We start from the raw sequence: 27,895 nt of genomic DNA on the forward strand, positions 1-27,895 counted from the left end.
TATACCAGTGGTGCTCAAACCTTTTCATATCAAGGACCCCCAAAATGATATGTTTTTATCTCAAAATATTGTATTCTAGGGATCCCTATAGGGACAAATATTAACTTGTATGTGATAGGGGTCTCTAGATGGAGTGCAGTGGTACGTTGAAAAGTAAAGGTTTAGATGTAATCTGTTAAAGTTTCTTTCTTTTAATGTATTGATAGTAACGATGCAGTCCGAGCCACTTTACTCCTTGTCTTAATTGTTAAACAGTACAATTACCAACTCTGGAATTTACTGAGCTGGCTACTAGTCTACTACTGGCTCCATCCAGTCACTGCATCCTCAATTCCTCATTCAGATTAACAGTTAACTTGCAGTGTCTCTGGGTAAATGGACAAAGTACAACAACATTCACAAAAACTTGCAGTGTGGCTGTTCTGGGCAAGAGGACATTAGCTATCCATTCCAGAGTGACCATTGTGAGCTTTTCCTAAATGTCTGCCCACTTTCCTGCTTAACATGGAAACAGTGGAGTTGTACTGCAAGGTAAGGTTTGATGAGTAGTGAATTGGAGATGTATTTTTTCTTTTTTCATAGTGCCATATTAATTGCTTTTGTTGTTTATCCAAACAAATGCATGGATGTGGAATATTTCAACTTTAATTTCAGTTATTGGTAACATAGTAAATCCATGTTCCTATTTGTGATGAGACACATTGAAATTTTGTTGCGTTTGCACACCGCTGTCATTCATTTTTAAACAGATTATTGATTTTCTATTTCTTTGTGCACCTGGTCACATCCCTCAGAGAAATCAATACTCATTTCTCTCAACCCAAATGTCAGCCTTATCATTGTTTTCTATTCTAAAGAAATGTTCATTAAAAATAAGAGACAAAAACAACAGATTTTCCTAAACTGAATCTTCAGTGAAGACATACTCATGGAGTGTAATAACTAATCCATAGTAGGACTGGCACAGAGGGATGACCAATGTTAATTTTTAACACCGTTTAAGAGCATTTTATGCTGATCACTGACAAATATCTTGTCTGGGTGTGACAGGCCAGTTTAACAATGGTACAGTTATACAGAAAGGAAAATGAATGACATAATGATTCCTCCACTGTCATCTGCACTGTTGTTTAGTGTTTTTTGATGACCGGGACTGCAATGTAAATTAGCCCTCAGCCTTTATTCTGTTTTCATACTCGGTGTATGTCGGAAAGTGCTCTTTTTATCACACCAAATACAATCAATCAATCACTTCAGCTCTTGTCAGTCCAGTCCATGTACAAAAGTACATGTTTGGCTGGCTTTCTGTCCCCCAACAAACTAATTTGCTCTCAATTAACATTCCTTTGTTAGGGAGCGAGTGTCTGGGTTGCAGACCCAGACACAGTCTGGATTTCAGCACAGCTCCTTCAAGACTACAGCCCTGGAGACAAACAGTTACTGCTACAGCTCGCAGATGGCAGGGTGAGAGAGAGAAGCACGCACACAAACACAGTAGCATCGTCAATGAGTAGCATTGATATTCTTACAGCTCCTTAACCCCTCCCCGTCTCTGTTGGCAGGAGGTGCAGTACCCTGTGGCCTCGGCCGCTAATCTCCCCCCTATGGGGAACCCTGACATCCTTGAGGGAGAGAATGACCTAACTGCTCTCAGCTTCCTCCATGAGCCTGCGGTGCTCCACAACCTTCGTGTCCGCTTCCTGGACTACAATAGCATCTACACCTACTGTGGTGAGAGGGACCAGGTGGAGAGAGAGAGATGACAAAAAGGGAGATGGGAAGATATCAATATTAAAGGGGAAATCCCTTAAGTAGAGCAGTGGTCTTCGACCTTTTCAGGCCGTGACCCCCCACAATATATATAAATATTTTCAACAATTTATTTATTGATTTTTCCTTTTCCACACAAATGACAATACAAATATACAAAAAACAACAATGAACATTACAAGACAATTACTCATACAAAGTAAACAAAACAACAATAACCAAAAAAGAACAGCACTACTCAAATTATTGTTCTTAATCTTAATATATCTTATAAAACGACCCCACACCTCCTGAAACATTTCTTGTTTGTCCTTAAGAATGTATGTAATCTTTTCCAAAGACAATTCCCTGAACCACTGTGCAATACTTGGTTTGTCTGGCCACTTCCAGGTCAATGCTATCACTCTCTTAGCTTGTAAAAGACCTATATCTATAAACATTTGTTCATTACGCTTTATCTTGTGTCCCTCTGGATATAGCAGGAAGAATTTTGGTTCTGGTACAATATTTATTGACAAAATCTTCTGTATTTCCTGCCCGACCTTCCCCCAAAACTCCATCAATTTTGAACAGGACCATAGACAGTGGAACAATGTGCCTCTATCTTCACCACATCTGGTGCATACATCCGGAATATTAACAATTAACTGGTGTGATGTACACTCTCATAAGCCAATTGTATTGTGTAAGTTTTAGACGAGTATTCCCAATCTGGGATTGAGCTTGTGCACAAGCCGCACTCCACTGTTAAATCCTCCTGAATATCTGTTCTCCAGGCATTAAGCCAGTTCTAATAAAATCCCTCAGTTGCAGATATTTAAAGAAGTGTTTGCGAGGGATATCATATTTAATGACCAGCTCCTCAAACGAGAGCATACTCCCCCTAACCCTCTCAAATACATCCCTTAATTGACCTATTCCCCTATCGGCCCATAATTTAAAACCCCCATCAGCTCTACCCCAAATTGGGCTGAAGCGAGAGAGAAGTGGAAGTTCTCCCAAAAATATATTGACCTCATGCCAGACCAATCATTGTTTTAACTATAGGATTGCTTATTATTTTTAGGTTTTTATAAGTATCTGAGTAAATATAAAGGGGGAATGGTAACTTCAAGGAGCTTGATTCCACATCTCTCCATGCTGGTAATTTGAAATGGGGACCCCCACCTTGACAAGCACTTAAAGCGTTACATTGAATTGCGAATGCAATGAGCGATTACTATGTAACCCAGGCAGAACTGTCTGTCTGTGTGAGGGCGCAGCTGTATCACACACAAAAAAAGTAAAAAAAAAAAAACACACACACACAGTAGAAGAAAAAAAACGTTATTGTTGTTATTGCAATTTACGAGCTGCGTTTGCGTCCTGTGTTCGCGCATCTTACTTGTTTGACTTGGTTCAACACATATATTGTAAAAATAGCTGATCTACAAACTCACAATGCTGTATATTATTTGATAATTTGGCCAATGTTCGTCCATATCACTTTTGATGCAGGCACTAGCCACTCCTATGCACAGCTTTGTTTGTCTGTATGAGCACGGAATGTGCTCAGCTGATTGGCTAAGCACGGAATGTGATGTATGATGATAAGAGTGCTGCTCACTTCATACGAGTGTGATTTCTATTTATTTTTAGGTATTAAAAGTCCTTAAATTGTCACTTTACTGTCATCTGGGGGCCCCCTCAAATCCATCAACAGGTTGAGAAAAACTGAAGTAGAATGCCGGAGAGGGTGAAAGGCAGATGGGTGTGATCCTAGTGGTTTTTGTTGGTCTGACAGACAGCTGTCGTGTGCTTGTGATCAGGGCTTGTAATCCCATCTTTATTATGTTTAAAGTTCATAGAGAGGATTCCTTCACTGCCAGACTGCACTGAATAACTCGCTGCTTTGTGACGCGTTGTGACGCGTTGTGAGCTAGCCTTGTAGATCGTCTATTATCATATAGCCAAAGTATAGGGCTGAAGTGGATACTCTGTTTTGTAATAATATACAAAGTAACTAAACTAAATTAAAATAAAATAACTAAAGCTTTCAAACAAATGCAGTGAAGTAAAAAGTACAATATTTTCCTCTGAGATATATTATAGTACAAGTATTGAAAACTGGAAATACTCGAGTGAAGTAAAAATGGCACGAAAAAGGGGGCCGTGCTGTGTTTTCATTTATTCTTTATAATTATTTTGGAAACAAACCAACTCCAGCTCCCCCCCCTCACAAAATCAAAAAGAATTATTAAAAATAAATTAAATGACAAACCACGTAATCACATATTAGAAGGGCATTATCAGTCAACAGAAGATAGGTCGGGTGTTTTCGATGAATCTATCATGGTTAAAGTTTTAAGTTATAATGGGTTTGTATAGGAAGGGGGCGGGGCAGCTAAAATTAATATCAAATATCTAAATACTGACTGAAGTAACTTAAAAACTGTCTGGGGTGTTCACATAAGCCTGAGTAGATGATGAAATGACCAAAAGTTTTTTTTAAAGTGAAATATCCCTTTAATACTGGATCCGAGTACAATAATTCCTCCTCCTGCTCTTGCAGGTATCGTCCTAGTGGCCATCAACCCCTATGACCAGCTGCCCATCTATGGAGAGGAGGTGGTGGATGCTTACAGTGGTCAGGACATGGCTGACATGGAGCCGCACATCTTCTCTGTGGCTGAGGAGGCTTACCGTACAATGACCAGGTGAGAGGTCAAAGGTCATGGTAAAACAAAAAACGAGAAATCGTGAGTCATAATCTAAAACACAATGACATCATCAGGTATGGATATCCCTGATGTCATAGTAAATGCGACCTGCTGTCGCAGTTAAGCCCATATGTCGAATCGGTCGGACCCACGGTTGTCCAGAACCGCCACAAAAGGCCTCTGCCCGGGCCAGACTCCATATCGCCACAAAAGGCCTCTGCCTGGGCCAGACTCCATATCGCCACAAAAGGCCTCTGCCCGGGCCAGACTCCATATCGCCACAAAAGGCCTCTGCCCGGGCCAGACTCCGTATCGCCACAAAAGGCCTCTGCCCTGGCCAGACTCCGTATCGCCACAAAAGGCCTCTGCCCGGGCCAGACTCCGTATCGCCACAAAAGGCCTCTGCCCGGGCCAGACTCCATATCGCCACAAAAGGCCTCTGCCCGGGCCAGACTCCATATCGCCACAAAAGGCCTCTGCCCGGGCCAGACTCCTTATTTGGGCATGCCTAAATACGGGTTCGTCCCACCGACTTCTGACATCAGCATAGACTCCATATTCACTCATCACACCCTGTACACTCAAGACACGCTCCATATATGGCCAGTGCACGCGACCTCGCCCTTTAGGGTCGCTCCTCACCCTCGGCCGTCTTACTGGTTATATAGTATTGATTTTAAAAAATGAAAAGTTGAATCGATTAGTTCGATTAACGGCACTCCTATTATCTATGTGTGTACAGGGAGGAGAAAAACCAGTCCATCATTATCAGTGGAGAGTCGGGCGCTGGAAAGACAGTCTCCGCCAAGTTTACCATGCGCTACTTTGCTGTGGTAGGAGGAGCTTCTCAGCAGACCAGCGTAGAGGAGAGGGTTCTGGCCTCAAACCCTATCATGGAGGTGATGATGCAAATCCACAGCTTTTCTTATGAGGGGCTCATGAGCAGCGGTGTTCAACTGGGGGTGGCTTTCATACCTTTCATACCATTAAGACGCCCTGAGGCCGAGAAGTGACTTTGCCCTTAATACGGCACAGTTGCTGGCCGGCTCCATATATGCAGATCTAGGTGATGATCCAGTCATCTCCATGTATGGCTATCCAGGGTTTGATGAGGTGTCGTGATCTTCATACATGGAGACAGCCATATATGGAGCGTGTCACAAGGCGTGACGGGCTACTGACATGAAATTCAGGTTTTCATAGTAAACCAACCATCATTTTGTTAGCATTTGAGCCACAGACCACCAGATGACATTTATGGTAGCCTCTCACATCCAAAACTTTGAATATTTTGTTATTGTTGGATAAGATTATCTCCACAATTCCATCAATGCTGTATTGATGTGGTAGTGGTAGAGAGATAACAGGCAAAGTTGATCAAAGTTACAACTTACAATTGTTCTATATATTCCCTAATTATACCAGTAAGACGCGCAAACGCGGGAAGCGAACGCAGCTCGTACATATTTGGGTTTTGGACGTATAGCTGCTTTGGGGACTCCTTATATGGTTATGGCTGAGTCATGGTGACACAAATCACTCAGCTCCATATATGGGCACAAAAGCGGGACAGACAGACAGACAGACAGACAGACAGACAGACAGACAGACAGACAGACAGACAGACAGACAGACAGACAGACAGACATGATCTGCTAGGTCTCATAGTAAGTGCTCACTGCGTTCGCAATTAACTTCTTAATTAAGTAATTCAGAGGTTTAAAAATAATGTAACTCTTGAGAGTGTAAAATTAAACCAAATGGACCTGTAAGGATCCATTTGGTTTCATTTTCCAATCTCATCAGTTACAGATCTATAAGCTGTCTCTCTTTATAAGGGTCCATTTGATTCCCTAACTATCCATCTTTTAGCTGGAGGCCACCTGGAACGCCCTCAAGGATAACTGGTGGTTCCCTAACTTAGTCCCCTGAACTAAGTCTAAGTTAATTAAGTCTATGAAGTTACTGTATCTATGAAATCTATGAGAAAGTGAAAAACCCAATTTTATACAATATTAGGGGGTCCCTGCTTCATCTCTCTCTCAGCTAGGGCCCTGAAAAATGTTGAAGACCCCTGTTATACAGTCAAGTCTAACAGATGCCATTATGCGGGGTTCATTTACACAGTCCATTGGGAATGCTAAAACCACCCGGAACGACAACAGCAGTCGATTTGGGAAGTACATCGAGATTGGCTTTGGCAGCAAGGGGGACATCATCGGGGCAAACATGAGGACCTATCTGTTGGAAAAGTCAAGAGTTGTCTTTCAGGTAAACCATTTCCTGGCTGCTGAAGAACTTTCACATTCTGAAATGACGCTGCTATATCCCGATTCATACAACTTAATATTGTGTCTGTAAACTCTGTATGTTGTTTTTGAACTGCTAAAACACCTAGGAAAATGAATTAATTTGAAGTTTAACAACGCATCTGTTCTCAGTACTGTATTCATGTGTATGTACTCTAAGGCCTCAGCCGAGAGAAACTACCATATCTTCTATCAGCTGTGTGCATCCAGAGACCTGCCCGAGATGAGGGCCCTCAACCTGGGTGAGCCTTCACCATATAGGCACTGTCTGATATACAGTATGATCACCTCAACCTGGGTGAGCCTTCACCATATAGGCACTGTCTGATATACAGTATGATCAACCTGGGTGAGCCTTCACCATATAGGCACTGTCTGATATACAGTATGATCAACCTGGGTGAGCCTTCACCATATAGGCACTGTCTGATATACAGTATGATCAACCTGGGTGAGCCTTCACCATATAGGCACTGTCTGATATACAGTATGATCAACCTGGGTGAGCCTTCACCATATAGGCACTGTCTGATATACAGTATGATGGTGAGCCTTCACCATATAGGCACTGTCTGATATATAGTATGATCGCCTCGTCAACTAAGTGAAGATAGGGATATAGCGGTTACAATTCAGTAGTCGTGACTACTGAATTGTAATAGTTGTCGACTACTAACAAAGTAGTGGAGATAAATCACATTTTATTCATCCATTAAACAATAATAAAAAAACATCTCAGATACAACCATTAAAGGGTTAAATTATATAGAATAGGCAAACTTTAGTGTATGTGCAGTGCTGCCCTGAATTATTAAAATAAATAATTCTAATTGTGTCGGCTAAGTGGTTACTAGTCGTCTAGTTGGTGAAACCCCTGCTTGTGACAATATTGTCTTACTTTTAAAATGTTGACGGCATCAATGCAAAATCCTACAGATGCTGCTGAACATTTCCGCTACACCAACCAGGGAGGAGATATGGTGATACCTGGTACTGATGATCAGGTGGACCTGGAGCGCACACGCAATGCCTTCACCGTCCTGGGTATAACGGGACATTTTCACTCACTAATTCTTCCTGCTCCAGGGTTAATATTTCAAGTGATTGATAATATGACAAAGATCATTCAAATTATTATTTTTTCTTCTCTTTTTAACACTGCAGGTGTGCAGCATGACCAACAGATGGAGCTCTTCAGGATCCTGTCAGCTGTTCTGCACTTGGGGAACGTCAACATCCAATCAAGTGGCAGAGGTGGTGATCGGAGTTACATTGATGTACGTATTTTTGAGTGGTGCAATCACTCCAAGAAACATCAATGTGTGTCCCTTCAGACTCTAAAAGGTTAAAGGTGCTTCTGACTTCCAATAGATGTTTTCTGTCATTCATTCATTTAATTTAATTTCATATATTCGGACAAATGAAAATATGCACTAAAATAAAACCGCATCGCTTCGTGCCACGTTTCTAGCTTGCAGATCTGCTACTTTTTTTTAAAAGATATGTTTTGGGGGCATTTTTGCATTTGATAGATGTACAGTACAGTTTCTGTAAGTTGACAGGAAACGGGGAGAGAGATGGGGGGGGGGGGGGGGGGGGAAGACACGCAGCAAAGGTTGTCGGGTTCGGGACTCGAACCCACAACACGTTGTCAGGCTTACCATTACCAGGATTACCAGCCTAGGTGCCCGGACCGCTAGGCCAGCCCGGGCCAGATCTGCTACTTTTGATACTTTTGTTTGTCTGATGCTGTACTGTAGTATGATCAAGTATGGCATTCATGTAAGGCGGGAATCCCTTTTGGTTTTAGCTATGCTTTAGCTATTGAAAAATAGCAGATCTACAAGCTCATAGCACGCCACCGAGTGAGCGCGCTACGAGCTTGTAGGTCTGCTATTTTTTTAAATCGAAGAACGACTGACATGGAAACATAGCTTTTTCAGAAAACTGTCAGGATGTAGAAGAATCTGATCTCAGGTCAAAATGGGGTAAGGAAAGAAAAACAAACAAACAAAAATATCAACGATATGCATGTCCTGTGTATTTCTTTGCAGGGGCAGGACTGCTCTCTGGCTGTCTTCTCCAAGCTGCTGGGGCTAGAAGGGCCTCAGATGGCCCACTGGCTGTGCCACCGCAGGCTGGCCGTAGGAGGAGAGATGCTGGTGAAACCCATGTCTGGTCAGCAGGCGGTGGAGGCCAGAGACGCCCTGGCCAAGCACATCTACGGTCAGCTGTTCCGCTGGACCGTCCACAGGCTCAACGCGGCCCTGCGCGCCCAAAGAGACAAACCCAAGTCCTTCATCGGCGTGCTGGATATTTACGGGTGCGTTTGGGAGAGACGTTAGAGCAATGGTTAACTCATAAGCCAACTAAATGGAAAAAGCGGCACTCCAAAATAAAAGATGCAAGACTGGCTCAAATGCAGATGCAAAGAAATTGCATCTGCATTTATAAAGAAAGCCTAACGAAACGATTTCCATTAAAACATTTGTAACTGCATTTGAAGAATATCCAAAGTATAAAATGTGGTTCAAGTGATTCAATGGTCAAATGATTGTGACGCTATAGACACAACCCCCCCCCCCCCGCCCCCCCAAGGACCCCACCCCACTTTAAACGTTACCCCACGTTAAAGGGATAAAACTATCATCCACAGTGTGTGAGTTGGGGTTGTCTCAAAAATGGTCTTTAAAATAATGTCACGTAATTATTACCAAGCTATAATGAACCAGGCATCCCCCCCGCTCTCTCTCTCTCTCTTTGGCAGGTTTGAGACCTTTGACAGAAACAGTTTTGAGCAATTCTGTATAAATTATGCTAATGAGAAACTGCAGCAGCAATTCAATAGGGTGAGTTTGATGTGTGTGTGTGTGTGTGTGTGTGTGTGTGTGTGCGTGTGCGTGTGCGTGTGCGTGCGTGCAAACGTGCCAAACCCATGTGTCATGCTCAACAAAATAAGTAACACCTGTCCTGCACACTTCTCTACGCCAAAACAGTTAAAATAGTGACAACGTTTCAATCCGACTTGAGTCTTCGTCAAGCTAAAAGTGGAAAACATGGGAAGCACACCCCTCTATGCATCATGCATGGGCCATGGCAATAGGCTGACAAGCTCTATGACGACAGGTATGGTTAAGAATTCAAACCCACCCAAGGTCATAGACTTCCAGAAGCAATTAATAGTTTTTGTATGTTTTGAAAGTTTTGGACATACAAGGTTTCCACCTGACAGCAACAATGTCCCCCCCCCCCATTGTTGCTGTCAGGTGGGGGTGATATATATATATAGTATACACACATATAATAAAACAAATATATATATAGTGTCCTCATGTGACATCCCATTTAGTCAGCATGTCTGCCAGGTGTGACCTGGGTCAACCATGGTCTGTGTGGTGTCTGTCTCTCTACAGCATGTGTTCCACTTGGAGCAGGAGGAGTATGTGAGAGAGGAACTGGCCTGGAGCAGAATAGAGTTCAGTGACAACCAGCCCTGCATCGCTCTGATAGAGGGACATCTGGGCCTGCTGGATCTGCTGGATGAGGAGTGTAGGGTCAGTCATGCACTCTGGTTTCTCTCTCCATTTATCTCCCTCTCTCTCTCTCTCTCTCTCCCTCCCTCTCCCTCTCTCTCTCTCTCTCTCTCTCTCTCTCTCTCTCTCTCTCTCTCTCTCTCTCCCTCTCCCTCTCCCTCTCTCTCTCTCTCTCTCTCTCTCTCTCTCTCTCTCTCTCTCTCTCTCTCTGCCGGTCTCTGTCTAACCTTGAGATCTCACTCCTTTTCTTGCACACGTGCGTACCACACACACACACACACACACACACACACACACACACACACACACACACACACACACACACACACACACACACACACACACACACACACACAGCATTTAAAAATGACTAACTGAGTTGTTTCTCAAACGGTGGGCACCCATTTGTGGGTGGCTGACCGATTTCTTTATGGGTCACAGTCCACCCTTTATTTTTTGTTCCCTACATTTTGTTTTACATTATTATTTCAAAGGACTTTCAAAAATGTTCACCCAAAAAAAGCTAAATCTTTTAACTGCTCTGAGTACCCTGCACAATAAAAAATGACAATAAAGATTGATACAGATTCTGAAACTACAATGTGCCGTTTCCATGACGATCGTGGGGAAACATTAGACTTAAAGACACTCTTATTGTTAGAGCAATGCATGAAAGTAATGAGTAGCCTCTCATTTATCGATCAGATGCCCAAGGGCACAGAGGAGAGCTGGGCACGGAAGCTCTATGACCAACACCAGAGCAGCAAGCCCCATCCCAACTTCCGTAAACCTCGGATGTCCAACACTGCTTTCATCATACTGCATTTTGCTGATACGGTAAGAAGTTAAGAGATGTTGAACTGTGAACTGTGAACCTATCTCCTAGCCACACTGATGACCTAATGCAGTGGCTCCCAAACTATGCTAGATCACACTTGAAAATAGAGTTACAGTATTGGTTACCGACAGCCAGGTTTGAAGTTATGACGTGTGCTCAAAAGACCAGATGTGTCCATTCAGTTGAAATAGATTTATTTTCTATCCAAAGTCCTATACTTCAGCATATAAATAAACATAACAGTCAAAAGATTATAGACCACGAGCCCTCTGAACACAGTCTAAAATCAGTTGTTTGTGGAATAGTTGTCTGGCTATACGCGAGACTACTCTGTCAGCAGTACCTGCACCTTATTAGGGACAGGGTTAAATAACCATGGCAACCATGGCCTTGATTGACAAGCCCTGCCCTACATACAAATAGATACATGACTCAAATGGCTCTTACAATATTGTTAAGTATTATCATTAAAGTTATTTGGGGGCTAGCCTCAGAGAGGCGACAACAAACGCAGGCATTTTGTGGTCCCCGGCCCACAAGTTGGGAATCACTGATGGAATGTATTTTTGTAAAAAGACCTATTGTGTTCGTTTTTCCACAGACGATAAGTGCTTTGCATACAGATAGGTTGTTTGTTAACTTGTTTTGGTTCTCTTGTCAGGTCCAATATGAATGTGACGGCTTTTTAGACAAGAATCGTGGCACAGTGTTTGAAGAACCCATTAATATTCTGAGAGCAAGTCAGGTAATTATGTTATCTTTGTATCTATCACATATATCTGATATCTGACCTTGTGACCTTCCCCATTTCGTGATTGTGTGCGTACAGTGCGTGCCATGCGCACACACGCTTTTTGTGTGTGTATGAACTGTATGCATAATATACTGTACACATGAATCTTTTGGTCATCGATAAAATTGCTGCTTTCCTGTGCTTGTGTGTGCATGCTTCAGTCTGAGCTGGTGGCCGAGCTGTTCCAAAAGGATCCTACAGAGGGCAGTGTGTCCCTGTCAGGTGGGAAGTCTTCTCTGGCCAATGGAAGCATCAGCTCGGGGAAGAGAGCTCACAGGGAACATAAACTCACTGTGGGCGTCCAGGTTAGTGGTCTTCTTCTGTCCCTTTGACTGGACTGACTCCCTGCCCCGGGTCCCTGGCCTGAGGGTTCAATCCCCAGCTAAATGATTGATCGTTTAGAACCAAATGGACACTTTACGGGCCTGTAACCTTACAGTGTGTGTGTACACATTTCAGCAGGTCTATTTGTGCACTCTGAGTTGAATTCACACTGAAGATGAATTACTGTAGATTGGGGCTCCTTTGATACATAATATAAAATGTTGGTCGATGGCCTAATACAGTTGGTTCTCTAATGTGTCAAAGTGAAAAATTGAGCCTATGACACACATACAGTGTGGCTTCCCCCCCAGTAGGCTTCCTTTATATTCAGTAGATCCTGTGATCTTTTGTGGCCAGATGTATTTTCTTGGGGTCTAGTAGGACTATAGTAAATGATTTTAAAAAAAAGAAATCGCTATAACATTTTGTAAAAAATAATACATATTTAGCCCCATACTCGAATGCCCCCGCCCCCCCCTGTCAAAAACAGCTAAAATCTCTAAAACGAAAGAAAGCAGCAAATGAAAAAAAAAACCACTCATCTTTTACTTTCTCTAATAAAAATGAACCTAAAACATGAACCTTGGTTGAAAAAATCTAAAGACCCCCAAAATTATATGTATTTGCCTGCAGACCTCCATCTCTATTTTTCGGCTTTTAAAATATTTTGGACCCCACTTTGAGAACCACTCGCCTAATAACACTGGGTGTCCTTGAAATTGAAAAGTTTTAGAATAACTTGTTTAGATGTTCCCTCAGGCTTCAACGACAGTTCAGTTTCAACCATTATCAGACCCATCCTTGTGTCCTTTGATCTAAATGAAGACAGTTTGACTGTTGGTCTTGTCTTTACCTCTCCACTGCAGTTCCGTCAGTCCTTACAGCTGCTGATGGACACTCTGAACAGCACCACTCCTCACTATGTCCGCTGTATCAAACCCAACGACTGCAAAGAACCTTTCATGTAAGTACTGTACATTACATTTGTGTGTATTTGCTTGAGACAGAAATACAGAAAAATGTAATTATGTGCACTGGACCCTGGTGCTTGCAGGAGCAGTAATACAATGATAACCTATTTTAAAACTATACAATTTTGCTTCTAATAGTCTACTTGTTTGTTTTTGCTCCCTAGGAAGTAGACATATTTTATATCTCTCAAGACAGCCCAGAGTAATAAAATGAAATGGTGTATTGTCAAATTAATAATTTAAAGAGCATAAACCTAGCCTAAATGTAATTGGATGTGGGGCATGGTAAGAGACCTGGATATCGAATAGGACAGCAGCGCTGGCCTCCAAAAAGTGTGAGAACCACTGCTATACAACAGAGTGTTTCCTTGCCAGGTTCGACCCTAAGAGGGCTGTCCAGCAGCTGAGAGCCTGCGGCGTGTTGGAGACCATTCGGATCAGTGCAGCAGGCTTTCCATCCAGGTACACGGCTCTGACAGACATTCTTTACTATAGCTACTCTACAGGTCTAAAACATTAGTGTACATACTGTAGTACCCGTAGCACCTAATTTGTCTGTATATTTCCAAGATGGACATATGCAGAGTTCTTCCGGCGGTACCGCGTTCTGCTCCGAGGAACTTGGAGCCAAGAGCAGGCCCACGCCTCATGCCGACAGACCCTGCCCGAGCTCATCCCCGACCCGGACCAGTACTGCTTTGGCAAGACCAAGGTGTTTTTCCGGGCGGGCCAGGTGGCTATCCTGGAGAGGCTGAGGTCGGAGAGGCTGAGGGCAGCCGGGGTGATCATCCAGAGCTGGGTCAGAGGATGGCTGGCACGGAATCAATACACCAGGATCCGCTGGGCAACCCTCACCCTGCAGAGATACTGCAGGGGAGCTCTGGCCAGACGGTGAGGTTGGGAAATCACTTCACAATGGGTTTTTGATTGATGTGGGTGGTACCAGATCATGGTCGCGGCGCCCTTTAGTGTCGTGGCTGTGGGTGTCACTCACTTTGTGTGCATCCGACCAGGCGAAAAGGTCTACATTCATTTTGATCCTTTGTATCTTATGTGTTCCAGGCTGGTCATGACCATCCACTACACCAAGGCAGCCTTGGTGATCCAGAAGACCTACCGCATGGTAGCGATCAGACAGCTGTTCCTCATGATCCGCCAGGCCACCGTCACCATCCAGGCCTTCACCAGGGGCACACTGGCCCGACGCAGGCACAAACAGGTAACGGCAATCAGCAGGCGACCCATGCAGTGATTTCTAATAGGCTCTATGCACAGCAGCCATATTGGAAAGAAATTGGGCCTCTTAATTCATTCCTTTGTACACTCTCAGAGTTACACACCTGTAACTCCGTAAGGGGCCATTTGGAACCCCCTCAAGGAATCATGAGGGTACCTGGACCACACTTTCAGACCCACCGGTGTAGCAGAGTGTTTCCACCATGTATCTGCACCCTGACTCTGTTTGACCTGAATAATGAACAGAGCCTTCATTCGTATAATTGATAACATCTGCCCAATTTCTTTCCAATATAGCTGCTGTGCATAGAGCCTATTGTCTTAGACAGTGACCCTTTAAAAAAACACAATATCATTATTTTGACATGTGCAGATGGTGGGAGAGCGGGCCGCGGTGTTGTTGCAGTCAGCGGTGCGTGGCTGGTTGGCGAGGCAGGCCTATAGGCGTGTGCGGGCGGCGGTGGTGCTGATGCAGTGTTGCGTGCGTCGCAGGGCCGCTCGGAGACAGCTGCTTAAGCTGAAGGCAGAGGCCCGCTCTGTAGAGAAATACAGAGAACTCAACAAGGGCATGGAGGTCAAAGTGATGCAGCTACAAATGAGAGTCGACCAGCAGGTTGGTGAACGGCAGCTGAGCTTGGAAGGGGTTGGGCGGGGTAAAAATAAAAGGAATTGAAATAAATGAATTATATCATTTATTTGGTTGAAAATGTATATTCTTAAATGTATTTTAGGGCTAGGCAATTAACTAAAAATATATCAAAACCGATATTTAGAACCAATTAAACTTAATCGTGCTCATGTAGGTTAATCTAGTAATGGAGAAGCAGGTTTATTCATATTTTTCTCATATCTGTATTATCAACGAATCGACATGAAAGATTTTTTTTTAAATAATCCACTAAATTAATCTGATTAAACAACTAACTCTTTATTATACTTGGATAATACAATAGATACTTATGGTGGTGTACAAAAATATGTTGAAAATGAGTGGTATTCCCCTTTAAGTACTGTACAATCTTGAGGTATTTGTACTTCCAATTTCCAGTACTTTTACTTCACTACTTTTACTTCACTACATTTCAGATCCAAATATTGTACTTTTACTCCACTACATTTATGTGAAAACTTTAGTTACTAGTTACTTTGTAGATTTTGATTATTATTACCAAACATACCCTATTATTATTTCGGCTATTTGAAAATGGCTACCTTAGGCCTCACTCACACCTTTCGATCTAGCATACAACATTGATACATGCTAGATGTAAGCAAGATGTAAGTGTCATGGCCGCCCCAATGCATTTCCAATGGAAGTCACATTTTGGACTACAAGCTGTTGTATGGCTTTCGGCTGTGTTTCGACTGCCCCCCTCCCCCTCGTACAACACAAATGTTGTGTCAAACCATGTGACTCCCATTGGAAATGCATTGGGGCAAGATGTATCACACCCTTTGTATACAACAAGCATACATCAGTCTGTTGCGATTTTGCGAAGGTGTGAGTGAGGGCTTAGAAAACTTGAAATGGGACATTCTGCACAACGAATACTTTTACTTTACTTTTTTACTTTTAAGTACATTTTGATACCAGTACTTTACTCTGGACTTACTTACCAGACTTTTCCTTGTAACAGAGTACTTCTACATTGCAGTATTGGTACTTTTACGTATAAGTAACAAACGTGAGTACTGTTTGTGCTGGGTGTGTCCAGGCCAGGGACAGAGCCGCTCTGAGGGAGACCCTCCATGCTGAACGCGAGGCCCACAGCGCCGAGCTGGACGCCCTCAGGGGGGCGCTGAAGAGGCTGGAGAGCCAAAAACAGCACGTCGCTCCGCATCCAGTCCCCGTGGTGGTCACTGAGAAGGAGATGGAGGAGAAGAGGAGGGCAGAGGAGAAGACCGCTCAGGAGATCTCACGGCTCACACAGGTAGATGCAGCCAGCGACCGCATGTAGCCGCAATTTGCATATTATAATTTATAATGGGATGAATCTAGAGTTGCAATACCTATTACCCTCCAAGATAATTTATTTATTACAATGATATTTCATTTGGCAGTGTGCCACTGACTGCTCCTGTGATACTACAGATTTATCTGAGAAAGCATGACCCAGAATCTGACAATACGAACCAACCCCCCTGAAGCAGAGCCTGACATACAGAGTTTTTACATGGACCCAGTTGAACCCTTCAAGGGCATGTCTGATAATAACATCACACAATCCACGGAAATCCATACGATTAGCATACTGACATGACTGGGGAGGTAAATAGCTTTGACGTGTATGTGTATTTGTTTGTGTTGCGATGCTTTGTATTACTATTTCACACCTTTTTCCCTCAACTTCTTTGACACATAGGAGCTACAGGCCCTGCAGACAGAAAGGGAGCGTCTAGCGAAAGACAACGAGGAACTCACTTCACGTCTTGTTGAACAAGAGAAGAGACAGGAGGGTAGGTGACCCAACCTCCACTGTCCTGAAGGATTTTGTTTGATCAATAGTGAAGTTCTCTCTTTCTCAGTCACACTGTGTGTGTGTGTGTGTGTATGTGTGTGTGTGTGTGTGTGTGTGTGTGTGTGTGTGTGTGTGTGCTTGTGCGTGTTTGTGCGCGCGTGCAGAGTGCGTACGTGCCGCTGTGTCCCAGGCAGGGGAGTCTCTGAGGGCTGAGGTGGATGATGAGCGGAGGAAGTACCAGGGTCTGCTGAGAGAATTCACAAGACTGGAGCAGAGATACGACAACCTCAAGGAGATGAGCCTGATCACAGAGGTACAAACATTCAAAGAATACAGCAGTGGACTATATCCTTTGAATGTCTGTGGTCTTCAGCGTTTTTCAGGCCAAGGACCACTTAGCTGAGAGAGTGATGAAGCAGGGGTCCTCCGACCCCCCCACTACATTGTCTGTGAAATTGTGTTGCAGATTTTTGCTTTTCATAGATTGTTTTTTCTTAATATGTTCGATTCATGTTAATGTGTATTTTCAGTCATACCATGCACTTAAACCATCAATACTTAGTAAACCTGACCTTTAGCTCTGTACTTGCTTAATTGTACACCAAACTCTTTTACAGAGAATAGCTCACGCTGTGAACTTGTAGATCTGCTATTTTCGTCCAATGTTCTCTTCAGAATAGAGATCGCTGTAGGGTTGAAGTGGTTAATGCTGAAAACCCCTGGAATATAGCACTATTTATTAACACTTGTTTGAACAAAAGCCACCTATCACATCATAAAATATTGTGTATAAGTGTTCTTTTGCCCATGGCAGCATGCCAAGGGTCACAGACGAACTGACTCCACCCAGAGTGTGGGCTGGGAGCCCACCTCTTCCACCCCCATGTCCCCGTCCTTCTCCAACCCACCGCTCTTCCCATCTACACCCACCTCTCCAGAGGAGGTCCGCAGGGTCAGTGTAACCTCTGCCAGCCTTGATTGGAGTGTCCCTATCTTGGGCGCCGAGACACACATGGTGAGAGAATAATATAAAGCTAGGTCTTAGCAGTGGCAGCCATTTTGTTTACCGACTCTGGTTCCCGTTCATTCATTTTATCATGGTATAGCTCGCACAACTCCAAACAGTCTCAAACTTCTTAAGCATTCTTACTGGGTGCGCTGTTTGGTAAATAACTTTAACAGAAATGTATCTAAAAGAGAAAACCAGCACTCACTGAACTCGTTTCGCCATTCAAGCCTTCATCAGCGTTGTCGGCTGGAGACACCGTGCAGTCACATAAGCACACAGCCATTCAGTTGTTTTTCGATGTATTATTATTACTAGCCCTTACCCGTTGTGAGATATTTTCCCCCCTCTTGTGGCCGTGGGGGGTACTGGGGGGGTACGGTGCATTTTTAATTCACTAATAAATGTTGCATCCTTTGTTCGTCTTCTCCTACCAAAGCACACCGTTTGCACACATCTCACCACGCACAACACGAAAAGCTAGCCTGTCCACACATCAACCACTACTTTGCATTCATATTCATGTCATATTGACAGTACAATACCCATTTTCGCATTTTTTAATCCACTAATAAATTAATTATGAATCATTAATGTGTCAGATCGAAAAAAGGGCTCCGTTAAGACCTCCATATAATTATGGTCCATGCCTGTGTGAAAAGTGGGAGTGATTGGTGCAGGCAATGATGAGATCACGCGCTGTCAGTGACATTCAGACATTCAGACAGACAGACATTCAGACATTGTTAGAATTATAGTATGATTATTATTTACACAGAAATGTCCCGATTCACCGGGAGCCTGGATGGCTTGGTTCCAGGATTACAATTATTGGTATCAATATTTTTGGAAATCTCTGGGCTAAATGGTCTGAATGAATGGGCTTTCTATGTGTGGAACCAGAGCCAGTAAAGAAAATGGCCACTATGCTCTAATAGCCGGGCTACAAACAAAGGACATGGTGTTAAAATCACAGAATACAACTTTGTGTCCTAAATCTATAAAAATTGTGTTTTCATATTAGTATAGGTGCAGTGACATGACTGTCATTTAAAATAGCCTTTTAGCGACCATAGTCAAAGCTAACTGTATATAATTATCAGAGTTGCATGTTTCTACACACTACTAATTACTCACAAAAAAGAAAAAGCAACAAAGTAGTTATAAATTTGTCTTCTTGGGAACATCAGCGTGGGCGTGGAGGTTGTATTTAGCAGAATGTTTTGTTATTGCTTGTTTGTTATTGCTTTAAGGAGCCGCTAATGGAGAGGATGGGCGTGGCCAAAGACACAGCAGTGAAGATGAGAGGAGAGGACCTGGGACATGCTTATGATGCTGTTCGAGTAGCCAACAAGTCAGTGTTACATTTCACCATATAACAAGCATTTACAAAGTATTCAGTGGTGTAAAGTAACTAACTACATTTAAATAGCTGAGGAATATTATATGTACAGTATGTGTAGCCTGGCTTGACCATATAATACTAATATCACACTGCGCGGATATGCATATGTTTTCAACCATACCTATAAGTGTAATATTTTAGTCTGTGTAAACAGACCACTAGGGGGCGCTCCCAATACTCTTGCACAGCTTTTTGAAATCATTATACCCATTTCTAACACTACGCCAAAATAAAAAAACTAGTCACCAAAAGCTGTGCGACCCCTATAGGCATAAGGGCTAAGGAAAGATAGGGCCCTATAGAATGCTTTCTTTTCCATCAATGTGTCAGGTTCTTGGAGGGCCAGCTCCGTAGCCAGCACAGCCAGTGGGAGAAGGAGAGGAAGTCTATGGGGAACACACAGCCGCATGGAGATGTTGCCCTCGCTGACCCTCCCTCCAGGGCACTGCATCAGGTACACTGTCAAACTCTGAGCCCTCACAGGTCCATATGGTTAGGTTTAGGCATAGTTTTACTGAGGTTATGTTTAGGAATACCTCGTGGTCGCCGGATTCGACTCGGGGTGGGCATGTTTTGGGGGTAGCGCTCTTGTATTTGACTAGTACACTCACTGAGTTATATTAACTCTGGGAAAATGTCTGTGTATGCGTGCGTGTGTTAAGGATGTGCAGGAGTTGCTCGATGCAAGAGAACAGGAGTGTGTGAGACTAAGAAGAGAGGTAAAGGAGTTGAGAAGCACAGTCACAGTCAGACGACTACTGGCTCAAACAGGTAATATCACTGGTTGTGATGCACATCAGCATAACGTTGTTGTCGGGCAGAAACCTCCTATCTCTGTATTCTAACCTTTTGTGTTTTTTCATAAATGAACACCCTACTAACACCCTACTACCACCATACTACTGCTTCTTTTTCTATTTTTGAATTTGAGTCCTGAAAAGAAACAGTTTTGGACATATGGGGTTTCCACCAGAGACGATATGGAGGTGATAAAGGGACTCCACTCATGACACATTGTGATAAATTACTACTACAGCAATACAACTGCTTTCTTTCATATCACTGTCCCCGGAAAATTATTATTTTAATCAGAATCAGAATTTAGTGAAAATTTATAAGCATCCAATTACCTGCAGCCTCCTCATTCAACAACTCTGAGAAGTATAAACTCTAATGCATTAAGCCGAATTCATGGTAGCAAAAACAACAGATGGATTTCCACATGGATTTACAGCTGTGTAGTCTTGTCTTTTCTCCCCTGTTGTCTGGTCTGTGTTATGGTGTTTTCTCCGCCCAGTCCTCCCATCATCATTGCGCCCAGAAGGCTCTACTCCCTCCCAACCTAAAGCGGTGGCAGTTACCAGCCTGCTGGAATGTAGGAAGAAAGATGAGGCCAAGCTTATCAAGAATCTCATCACAGGTCAGAAGTCATATTATCTTTTATTTGTACTCAAACAGCTGCATTTGTAACCAGACCACTTTCAACCCGGAGTCACTATGTTATTATATGTTAATATTTAAACAAGAATAATATAAAAAAGTCTAAAATAGCGATAATCACAGACCTACAAGCTCACAGGAATACAAAACATGCCCCCCCGGGTCAAATCTATGCCAAACTATGCCAAAACCTAACCTTATTCCTAAACGTAACCTCAGTAAAACTATGCTTAAAAATGTAACCCTATTCCTAAACTTAACCCCAGTAAAGCTCTGCTTAGCCTTAAACGTATTCCTAACCTTGTCCCAATAATAACAAATACAAGAACACAAGAAACACTCGGGTGAGTGGTCTGCGACAAAATAGGTGGCGAGTGTGTTTTGGGGCGAGCTCACAGCACGTTGCGATACTTTGTGACGTGTGTGTTGTATGATAAATCTTAAAGGGGCATTCCACAAATTTTCAACATTTTATTATGTCATTAATATACCTTAGAGCTGTTAACATGTTAATGATTTTTTCATACTTACAGTTCTAGGAAACACAGAATGGGGGGACTTTTTAAATTATTTCCTATTAATGACATTAATAGGCATTAATGACAGCTAAGACTTAAATTGTGTGAATATGACCTGTGCGTGCGTGTGCGTGTGTGTGTGTCCGTGCGTGCGTGGTTAAGATGTGCGTGGACACAGTGCCTTGTCTCTGCCCCCTGGTCTGCCGGCCAGTGTGCTGTTCCTGTGTGTGCGCCAGGCTGACTGCAGTGGAGACCAGACTCGTGCACGTTCACTCTGTAGCGCTGCTGTCAGTGCCATGAAAGGAGCTGTAAAGGTAAACAGTAACACTAACATCATCATCTGTGACAATTTAACTCTGACCGTGTACGATTCATGACATTGTTACAGAGAGAAGCTTGCCTCCTGGCTACCCAAAACATGACTTATTTTCTATCAATTACACTTACCCGTGAAGCCTATATATATATATATATTCACGTTTTGGGCCATAACTCTTATGGCTCATATTTATCAACATTGTTTGGATCATGATGCACCCATGTACACCTTTTTGTGTTTTCTTCAAAACACACTTTTCTAGTGCTCTTACAGAAGTCACAAATCGGAACACATGATCCCAAGCACTTTCAAGATTTTTAAGCGGAACAGCAAACTACCATACAATTGTCTTCATACTTAAAGGCATTTCTTTATATTTAACATCCCAGGTATATAACACGCATGGTAACACTAGTGCTACACGTACACCCTCCACCAAGGACAAAAGGGAAACGAAAACTTAAATTAAAACAGATGCCGCTCAAGGGGCAGTGGGGCCTCCCAGCCAACTCTGCAGGGGCTGTATCTTAGCAACCAATGAGTTGGCAGCATGTGTACCTCTATAATCCACCACATAGTTGATGATGACATTATTTGAACACACACACACACACACACACACACACACACACACACACACACACACACACACACACACACACACACACACACACACACACACACACACACAGTACGCACACACAGAAGTGTTAATTACATAACAATTACTGACATTTATGTTCTATTATCTTCTTGCAGAAACATAATAACGATGTAGATATGACAGCACTGTGGATGAAAAATACCTGTCTGTTGAATGACCTATTGACCCAGCACTCGACAAAGCAGGTAAAAATCTTACCATCGGCCCAATTACGATATGTAGGATGTTGGTGTAAACCAGATTATATAGCAAAATGGAAAGTTTAAGAAAATAAAACATTGTATGGATCCAATCACACTGTTTACACTGGAGATCTGGTTTAAAATAGTAAAAATATATAAGTTAGAAGAGGATATAAAGATTTTAAAATGGATGGCATTTGATAGTTCATTTAAACCTGCAGGGTATGATAAGGAATTTAAAATATGGAGTAATAGAGGAATGACGGCATGGTGTGTTTTGGAGAAAAGTGGGGCATTGGAGAGTTTCACAGACTTGAGTGTTAAATACATGTTGGATAAACATGATTTCTTCAGGTATTTGCAACTAAGGGATTATTACACTAAGGAAGTCAAAGGGAGGCCCTCCATAGAAGTGAATGGTATTGTCCAAATCATCAAAAATATATACAAGGGGAAAAATATTCGAATTATATCAGCAATATATACAACTCTGATGAGTGGCAGTCATTCAACGGAATACATAAAAAATAAATGGGAAACAGAACTAAACATAGAAATTACAGAAAAGGATTGGACACATATGTGGAGAATGCATCAGTCAACTACCAATTCACGGATATGGAGGGAATTCTCTTGGAAAAACCTATGCAGATTTTTTATAACACCAAAAATCAAGAGTAAACAGTTGAAGCAACAGATACAATGTTGGAGAGGTTGTGGGGATGCAAATGTAGATCACTCACATGTTTTTTGGAAATGTCCCAAAATGGATGTGTTTTGGAAAATGATACATGAGCAGATACAAAAGATATTGGGATACGAAGTGCCTATGAAGTGTGATGTTTTGTATTTAGGAAACCTGATGGGGGGTCAGATACGAGGAGAGGATAGATATTTGATAAACATTTTATTGGCGGCAGCAAAAAAAGCTATCACAAGAAAATGGGGACAGATGGAACCTCCAACACAGGAACAGTGGGAGGACTTGATTCAGGAGATTCACTTTATGGAAAAACTAACACACAGTCTGAGGCTACAAGAAGAAAAGATGGAGGACAAATGGTATAAATGGACAATATTTAAGGGTATAGGGGAATGAGAGACAACTGGGAATGCCTGGAAAGATAAAGTAACTTTTTATAAACGCAATGTCGATGCCTGTTGTATTTTTCTGTTTTTTATTTTTTGTACGTCTATGATGTTATATGTATTGTAAGTTTGTTTTTTCTGTCTTGTAAAACAATAAAAATTTAAGTTAAAAAAAAAAAAAAATCTTACCATACTAACAAGAAATGTGTAAATAATTCAGTGCCTCTATAATCCACTGGACAAAGACGACCTTGCCGCTGAGATACCTTTGGGCTGCCTGGTAACAAAAAAAACCTATAATACTCTGCTGGCTGCAGATCGGCTAATGAACTGCATGTCAATATTTAATCAGGAGTGTCCACTGGTCATTGCAAACAATGTGAGGAGGATAGCAGAATAGTTATGTATCATTAAAAGCAGCATTATTGATTCGTATTGTGGTGTTATTGATTCCCATAAGGTTGGAACCCTGGGGTCAGAGGCACTGGTTCCATTGACCTGCGACTTCAGTGACCTGAGCCGAACCCTCAGCGACCTGTGCATCCAGACCTACCAGCAGCTCCTCTCCATCACGGAGGCACGCCTCCAGAACATTATAGGTCAGTGGTTCTCAGAGTGGGGGGTCCTACTCTATAGGTCAGTGGTTCTCAGAGTGGGGGGTCCTACTCTATAGGTCAGTGGTTCTCAGAGTGGGGGACCCTACTCTATAGGTCAGTGGTTCTCAGAGTGGGGGGTCCTACTCTATAGGTCAGTGGTTCTCAGAGTGGGGGGTCCGGGGACCCTACTATATAGGTCAGTCGTTCTCAGAGTGGGGGGTCCGGGGACCCCCTACTCTGTATTTTACATATTGGCTATTAAAAGATCACACCCGTCTGAAGTGAGGGGTGCTTATATAGTCGTATACTTTACTCGAAGTAAATATTTTACTTTTGACTCCACTACATCTCTAGGAAGGCAACCACTTGAGCCCTATGTAAAATATAGTCGATATGTAGCCGACCTACTCACAATGTGTCGTGAATCAGATTTTTATTCAATGGAAAATCATTGATTATTGATTGAAGTATAAATTCAACAGAGCAACTTTGAGTAATTTTTGACCAGGAGTATCTATAGTTTGTCTCAACTTAAGTACCTGGGAGTTGAGTACATGTTCTTACCCCCCTCTCCCCCCCACAGTCACAGCCATGTTAGAAAGTGAGACCATACCGGGCCTGTCTGGGTCTGCTGCTCTCAAACTGGGAGGGTCCAGGAAGCGAGCGGGTTCAGACCCCCGGGCCGCGGGGTCCGACGCCCCCACAATGGCGTCGGTGCTGAGGGAACTGGGGGCCCTGCACACCGCCCTGTCCCGCCAGGCTCTGCCCGCCAGCCTGCTGGAGCAGGCCTTCCACCAGCTCACCTACCTCATCTCCGCCTCAGCGCTCAACAGCCTGCTGCTGAGGAAAGACATGTGCTGCTGGAGCCGAGGCATGCAGATACGGTAAGGACAGACATGTGGTGCTGGAGCCGAGGCATGCAGATACGGTAAGGACAGACATGTGCTGCTGCAGACGAGGCATGCAGATACGGTAAGGACAGACATGTGCTGCTGGAGACGAGGCATGCAGATACGGTAAGAACAGACATGTGCTGCTGCAGACGAGGCATGCAGATACGGTAAGGACAGACATGTGCTGCTGGAGACGAGGCATGCAGATACGGTAAGGACAGACATGTGCTGCTGGAGCAGAGGCATGCAGATACGGTAAGGACAGACATGTGCTGCTGGAGACGAGGCATGCAGATACGGTAAGAACAGACATGTGCTGCTGCAGACGAGGCATGCAGATACGGTAAGGACAGACATGTGCTGCTGCAGACGAGGCATGCAGATACGGTAAGGACAGACATGTGCTGCTGGAGCCGAGGCATGCAGATACGGTAAGGACAGACATGTGCTGCTGCAGACGAGGCATGCAGATACGGTAAGGACAGACATGTGCTGCTGCAGACGAGGCATGCAGATACGGTAAGGACAGACATGTGCTGCTGGAGCCGAGGCATGCAGATACGGTAACTGGTTGTTGGCTATATTCATTGAAGTGGTCAAACTGTGCGTTTGAATTGGTCAAACTAGAACGCATGTTCAGAAGCATCTTCCAAAATGGACTTCCATATTTCACAAAAGGTTAAAGCTTCAATGTGCGAGTTCTGAACTCATTGTTCAGATTGGGACATGGCCTAACAAAAGTTTCAGTCATAAGCTTTTATTTTGCTTTAAACCTTGCATGCATGTGTAGACCTGTTAGAGAGACCTGTTAGAGAGACTGTTCCCTGACTGCAGCTATTGATTTTTTTTCCACAGGGATTGTTCTATCGATTACCTTTTTTTAGATACACATACACAGAGATGTCTTTTGATGCAAATTTAAAATTTTCATAATAGACTAACTCCACTGGATTACCCTTATATCTGGATATGTATGATGGATTGTTATAGTTCACTATTAAGGGGTGTTTTAATTTACTATTGTTGTGACCATAATCTTAAGGCCAGCCACTTCTTGAATCCAACTCATCATTTGGAACACTTACACAAACATGGTTCTTAATGTAAGAGTACAGAGTAAAGCATTTATTATTATTACCCTTTGATGCTTGTTATTATTTTTTAAACATTTCTCTCTGCCAGATATAATGTGAGCCTGTTGGAGGAGTGGCTGCGTTGCCATGGCCTGCAGGCAGGGGGTGCTGTTTCCATGCTGGAGCCACTCATTCAGGCTGTCCAGCTGCTGCAGGTGGGAAAGAAGACTGAGGCGGATGCACAGGCCATTGTTCAGACCTGCACTGCTCTGGCCAAACCTCAGGTGGCTCTCCCTTTGCTTTTTTCTTTCTTTCTGTGTTTGTTGAAAAATAATAATAATAATAATAATAATAATGAACTGTGTAACTCCAGTGTGCTCAGCTCTCAGGCCTGAATGTCTTTGATGTCTTACTTGTATCAACAGATTGTGAAGATCCTGACCCTTTACACCCCCGACAGCGACCTTGAAGAAAGAGTCACGCTGAATTTTATCCGCTCTGTCCAGGTACACACCATGGTAGTATGGTCGAAATGCTAGGTCAATTTTTACAATCTCATAGTTAGATTTATTTAAAATTATGTTAAATAATGTTATAATTTGGCATTGTCATAAATGCAATATATCGTTGCTGTTGAGCAGACACCTCTTATCTCCATATTTTAACTTTCTTTTGTAAATTAATGCCCTATACTTGATCAAAAGTAGCAGATCTACAAGCTTGTTGAGCATGTAGATCTGCTATAATTTTGACGTTTTTGAATTTGAATCCTGAAAAAGTGACAGTTTTGAACAATACCGTGTGTACCATCAAGTCTCCACAGTGAACATGCATGAGATGAATGAACCTTTTGGTGCATAATGTGCCATTGTGTAAGTGCCTCTGTCTGGGCTCTTGCAGGGTCTTCTGAAGGAGCGCTCTGACGGTCAGCCTTCCCAGCAGCTCCTGATGGACGTGAGGCGTGTGTTCCCTGTCACCTTCCCCTACCAGCCTCCCCCAGCGCTTCACGCTGAACACTTACACATCCCAGACTCCATTAAGCTCTCCTTCCTCCGCAAAGCCTGAAGTCTGAGTTGTACCTTTAGTCACACCTACGACATACTATAGTCATGAAAATCATGAAAAAACGACATACTATAGCAGGTGTGGGTAATTATTTTTTCCCATGAGGCCAAATGAGAAACAGAGAATATTGTGGAGGTCCCCCCCCCCCCCCCCCCCCATCACAATTGAAACCATAGGATTGAAACAATGTCAATTAATTGTAGGACATTTCAACATTGAAAAATCAACATCTATAATACATTGATTCAACAACAGCTTTTCAAACGTTGAAATGGTTAACTGTAATTAGACATTGAATCAACATAGGTATTTCAACCTCAACCAAAAATAACCAATCTGACCAAAAGTCAACGTTGAATTAACATCTTTTGCTATCTGGGAATGCACTGTTGAATACTGTAGATACACTATTTACTAAATATTGTACTGAACCCAGCTACAGTAGTACGCCTGAACTCTGCAGTCAAAGTTACATACAGTGCAGTACTATTAGGCCCACAAAAGTGACAAAACCATCTTCTAAATTGACAGTCTGTACAACTGGCAGCCATTAAACGGATCAGATCAGTTTATTTCTCAGATTTCATACAGGAGAGATGACCTGCCCTCTTTCTATCCCAATCAGTGCATCTAGTAACTTTCTCCATTTAAAGGAGCTGAAAATAAAATAAACTTTTTTTTCATCTGCACTTTTGGGGTTGATGGTTTCAATC

General features: G+C 42.9%; 1 protein-coding gene across 1 annotated transcript; it reads left to right on the top strand.

Annotated features, from left to right (window-relative positions):
• Positions 1 to 504: 504 nt before the first annotated feature.
• On the top strand, positions 505 to 27,755 carry LOC308319300 (unconventional myosin-Vb; the record flags this gene model as incomplete). Its single annotated transcript, XM_080769304.1, has 35 exons — positions 505 to 531; positions 1,354 to 1,464; positions 1,563 to 1,731; positions 4,322 to 4,466; positions 5,212 to 5,368; positions 6,597 to 6,740; positions 6,939 to 7,020; positions 7,715 to 7,822; positions 7,943 to 8,055; positions 8,833 to 9,101; positions 9,546 to 9,627; positions 10,192 to 10,332; positions 11,017 to 11,148; positions 11,811 to 11,894; positions 12,104 to 12,247; positions 13,133 to 13,230; positions 13,613 to 13,699; positions 13,808 to 14,128; positions 14,300 to 14,456; positions 14,847 to 15,086; positions 16,189 to 16,404; positions 16,837 to 16,930; positions 17,097 to 17,245; positions 17,747 to 17,947; positions 19,192 to 19,292; positions 19,674 to 19,797; positions 20,006 to 20,114; positions 20,641 to 20,763; positions 21,464 to 21,615; positions 22,380 to 22,469; positions 24,016 to 24,154; positions 24,735 to 25,035; positions 26,227 to 26,401; positions 26,543 to 26,623; positions 27,018 to 27,755. The coding sequence occupies 35 exons, from the start codon at positions 505 to 507 to the stop codon at positions 27,180 to 27,182; spliced, it is 5,031 nt and encodes a 1,676-aa protein (XP_080625430.1). The 3' UTR covers positions 27,183 to 27,755.
• Between the last annotated feature and the right edge of the window lie 140 nt (positions 27,756 to 27,895).

This window comes from Protomyctophum bolini (genome assembly GCF_963924005.1).
Source record: "Protomyctophum bolini genome assembly, chromosome: 8".
NCBI lineage: Eukaryota > Metazoa > Chordata > Actinopteri > Myctophiformes > Myctophidae > Protomyctophum > Protomyctophum bolini.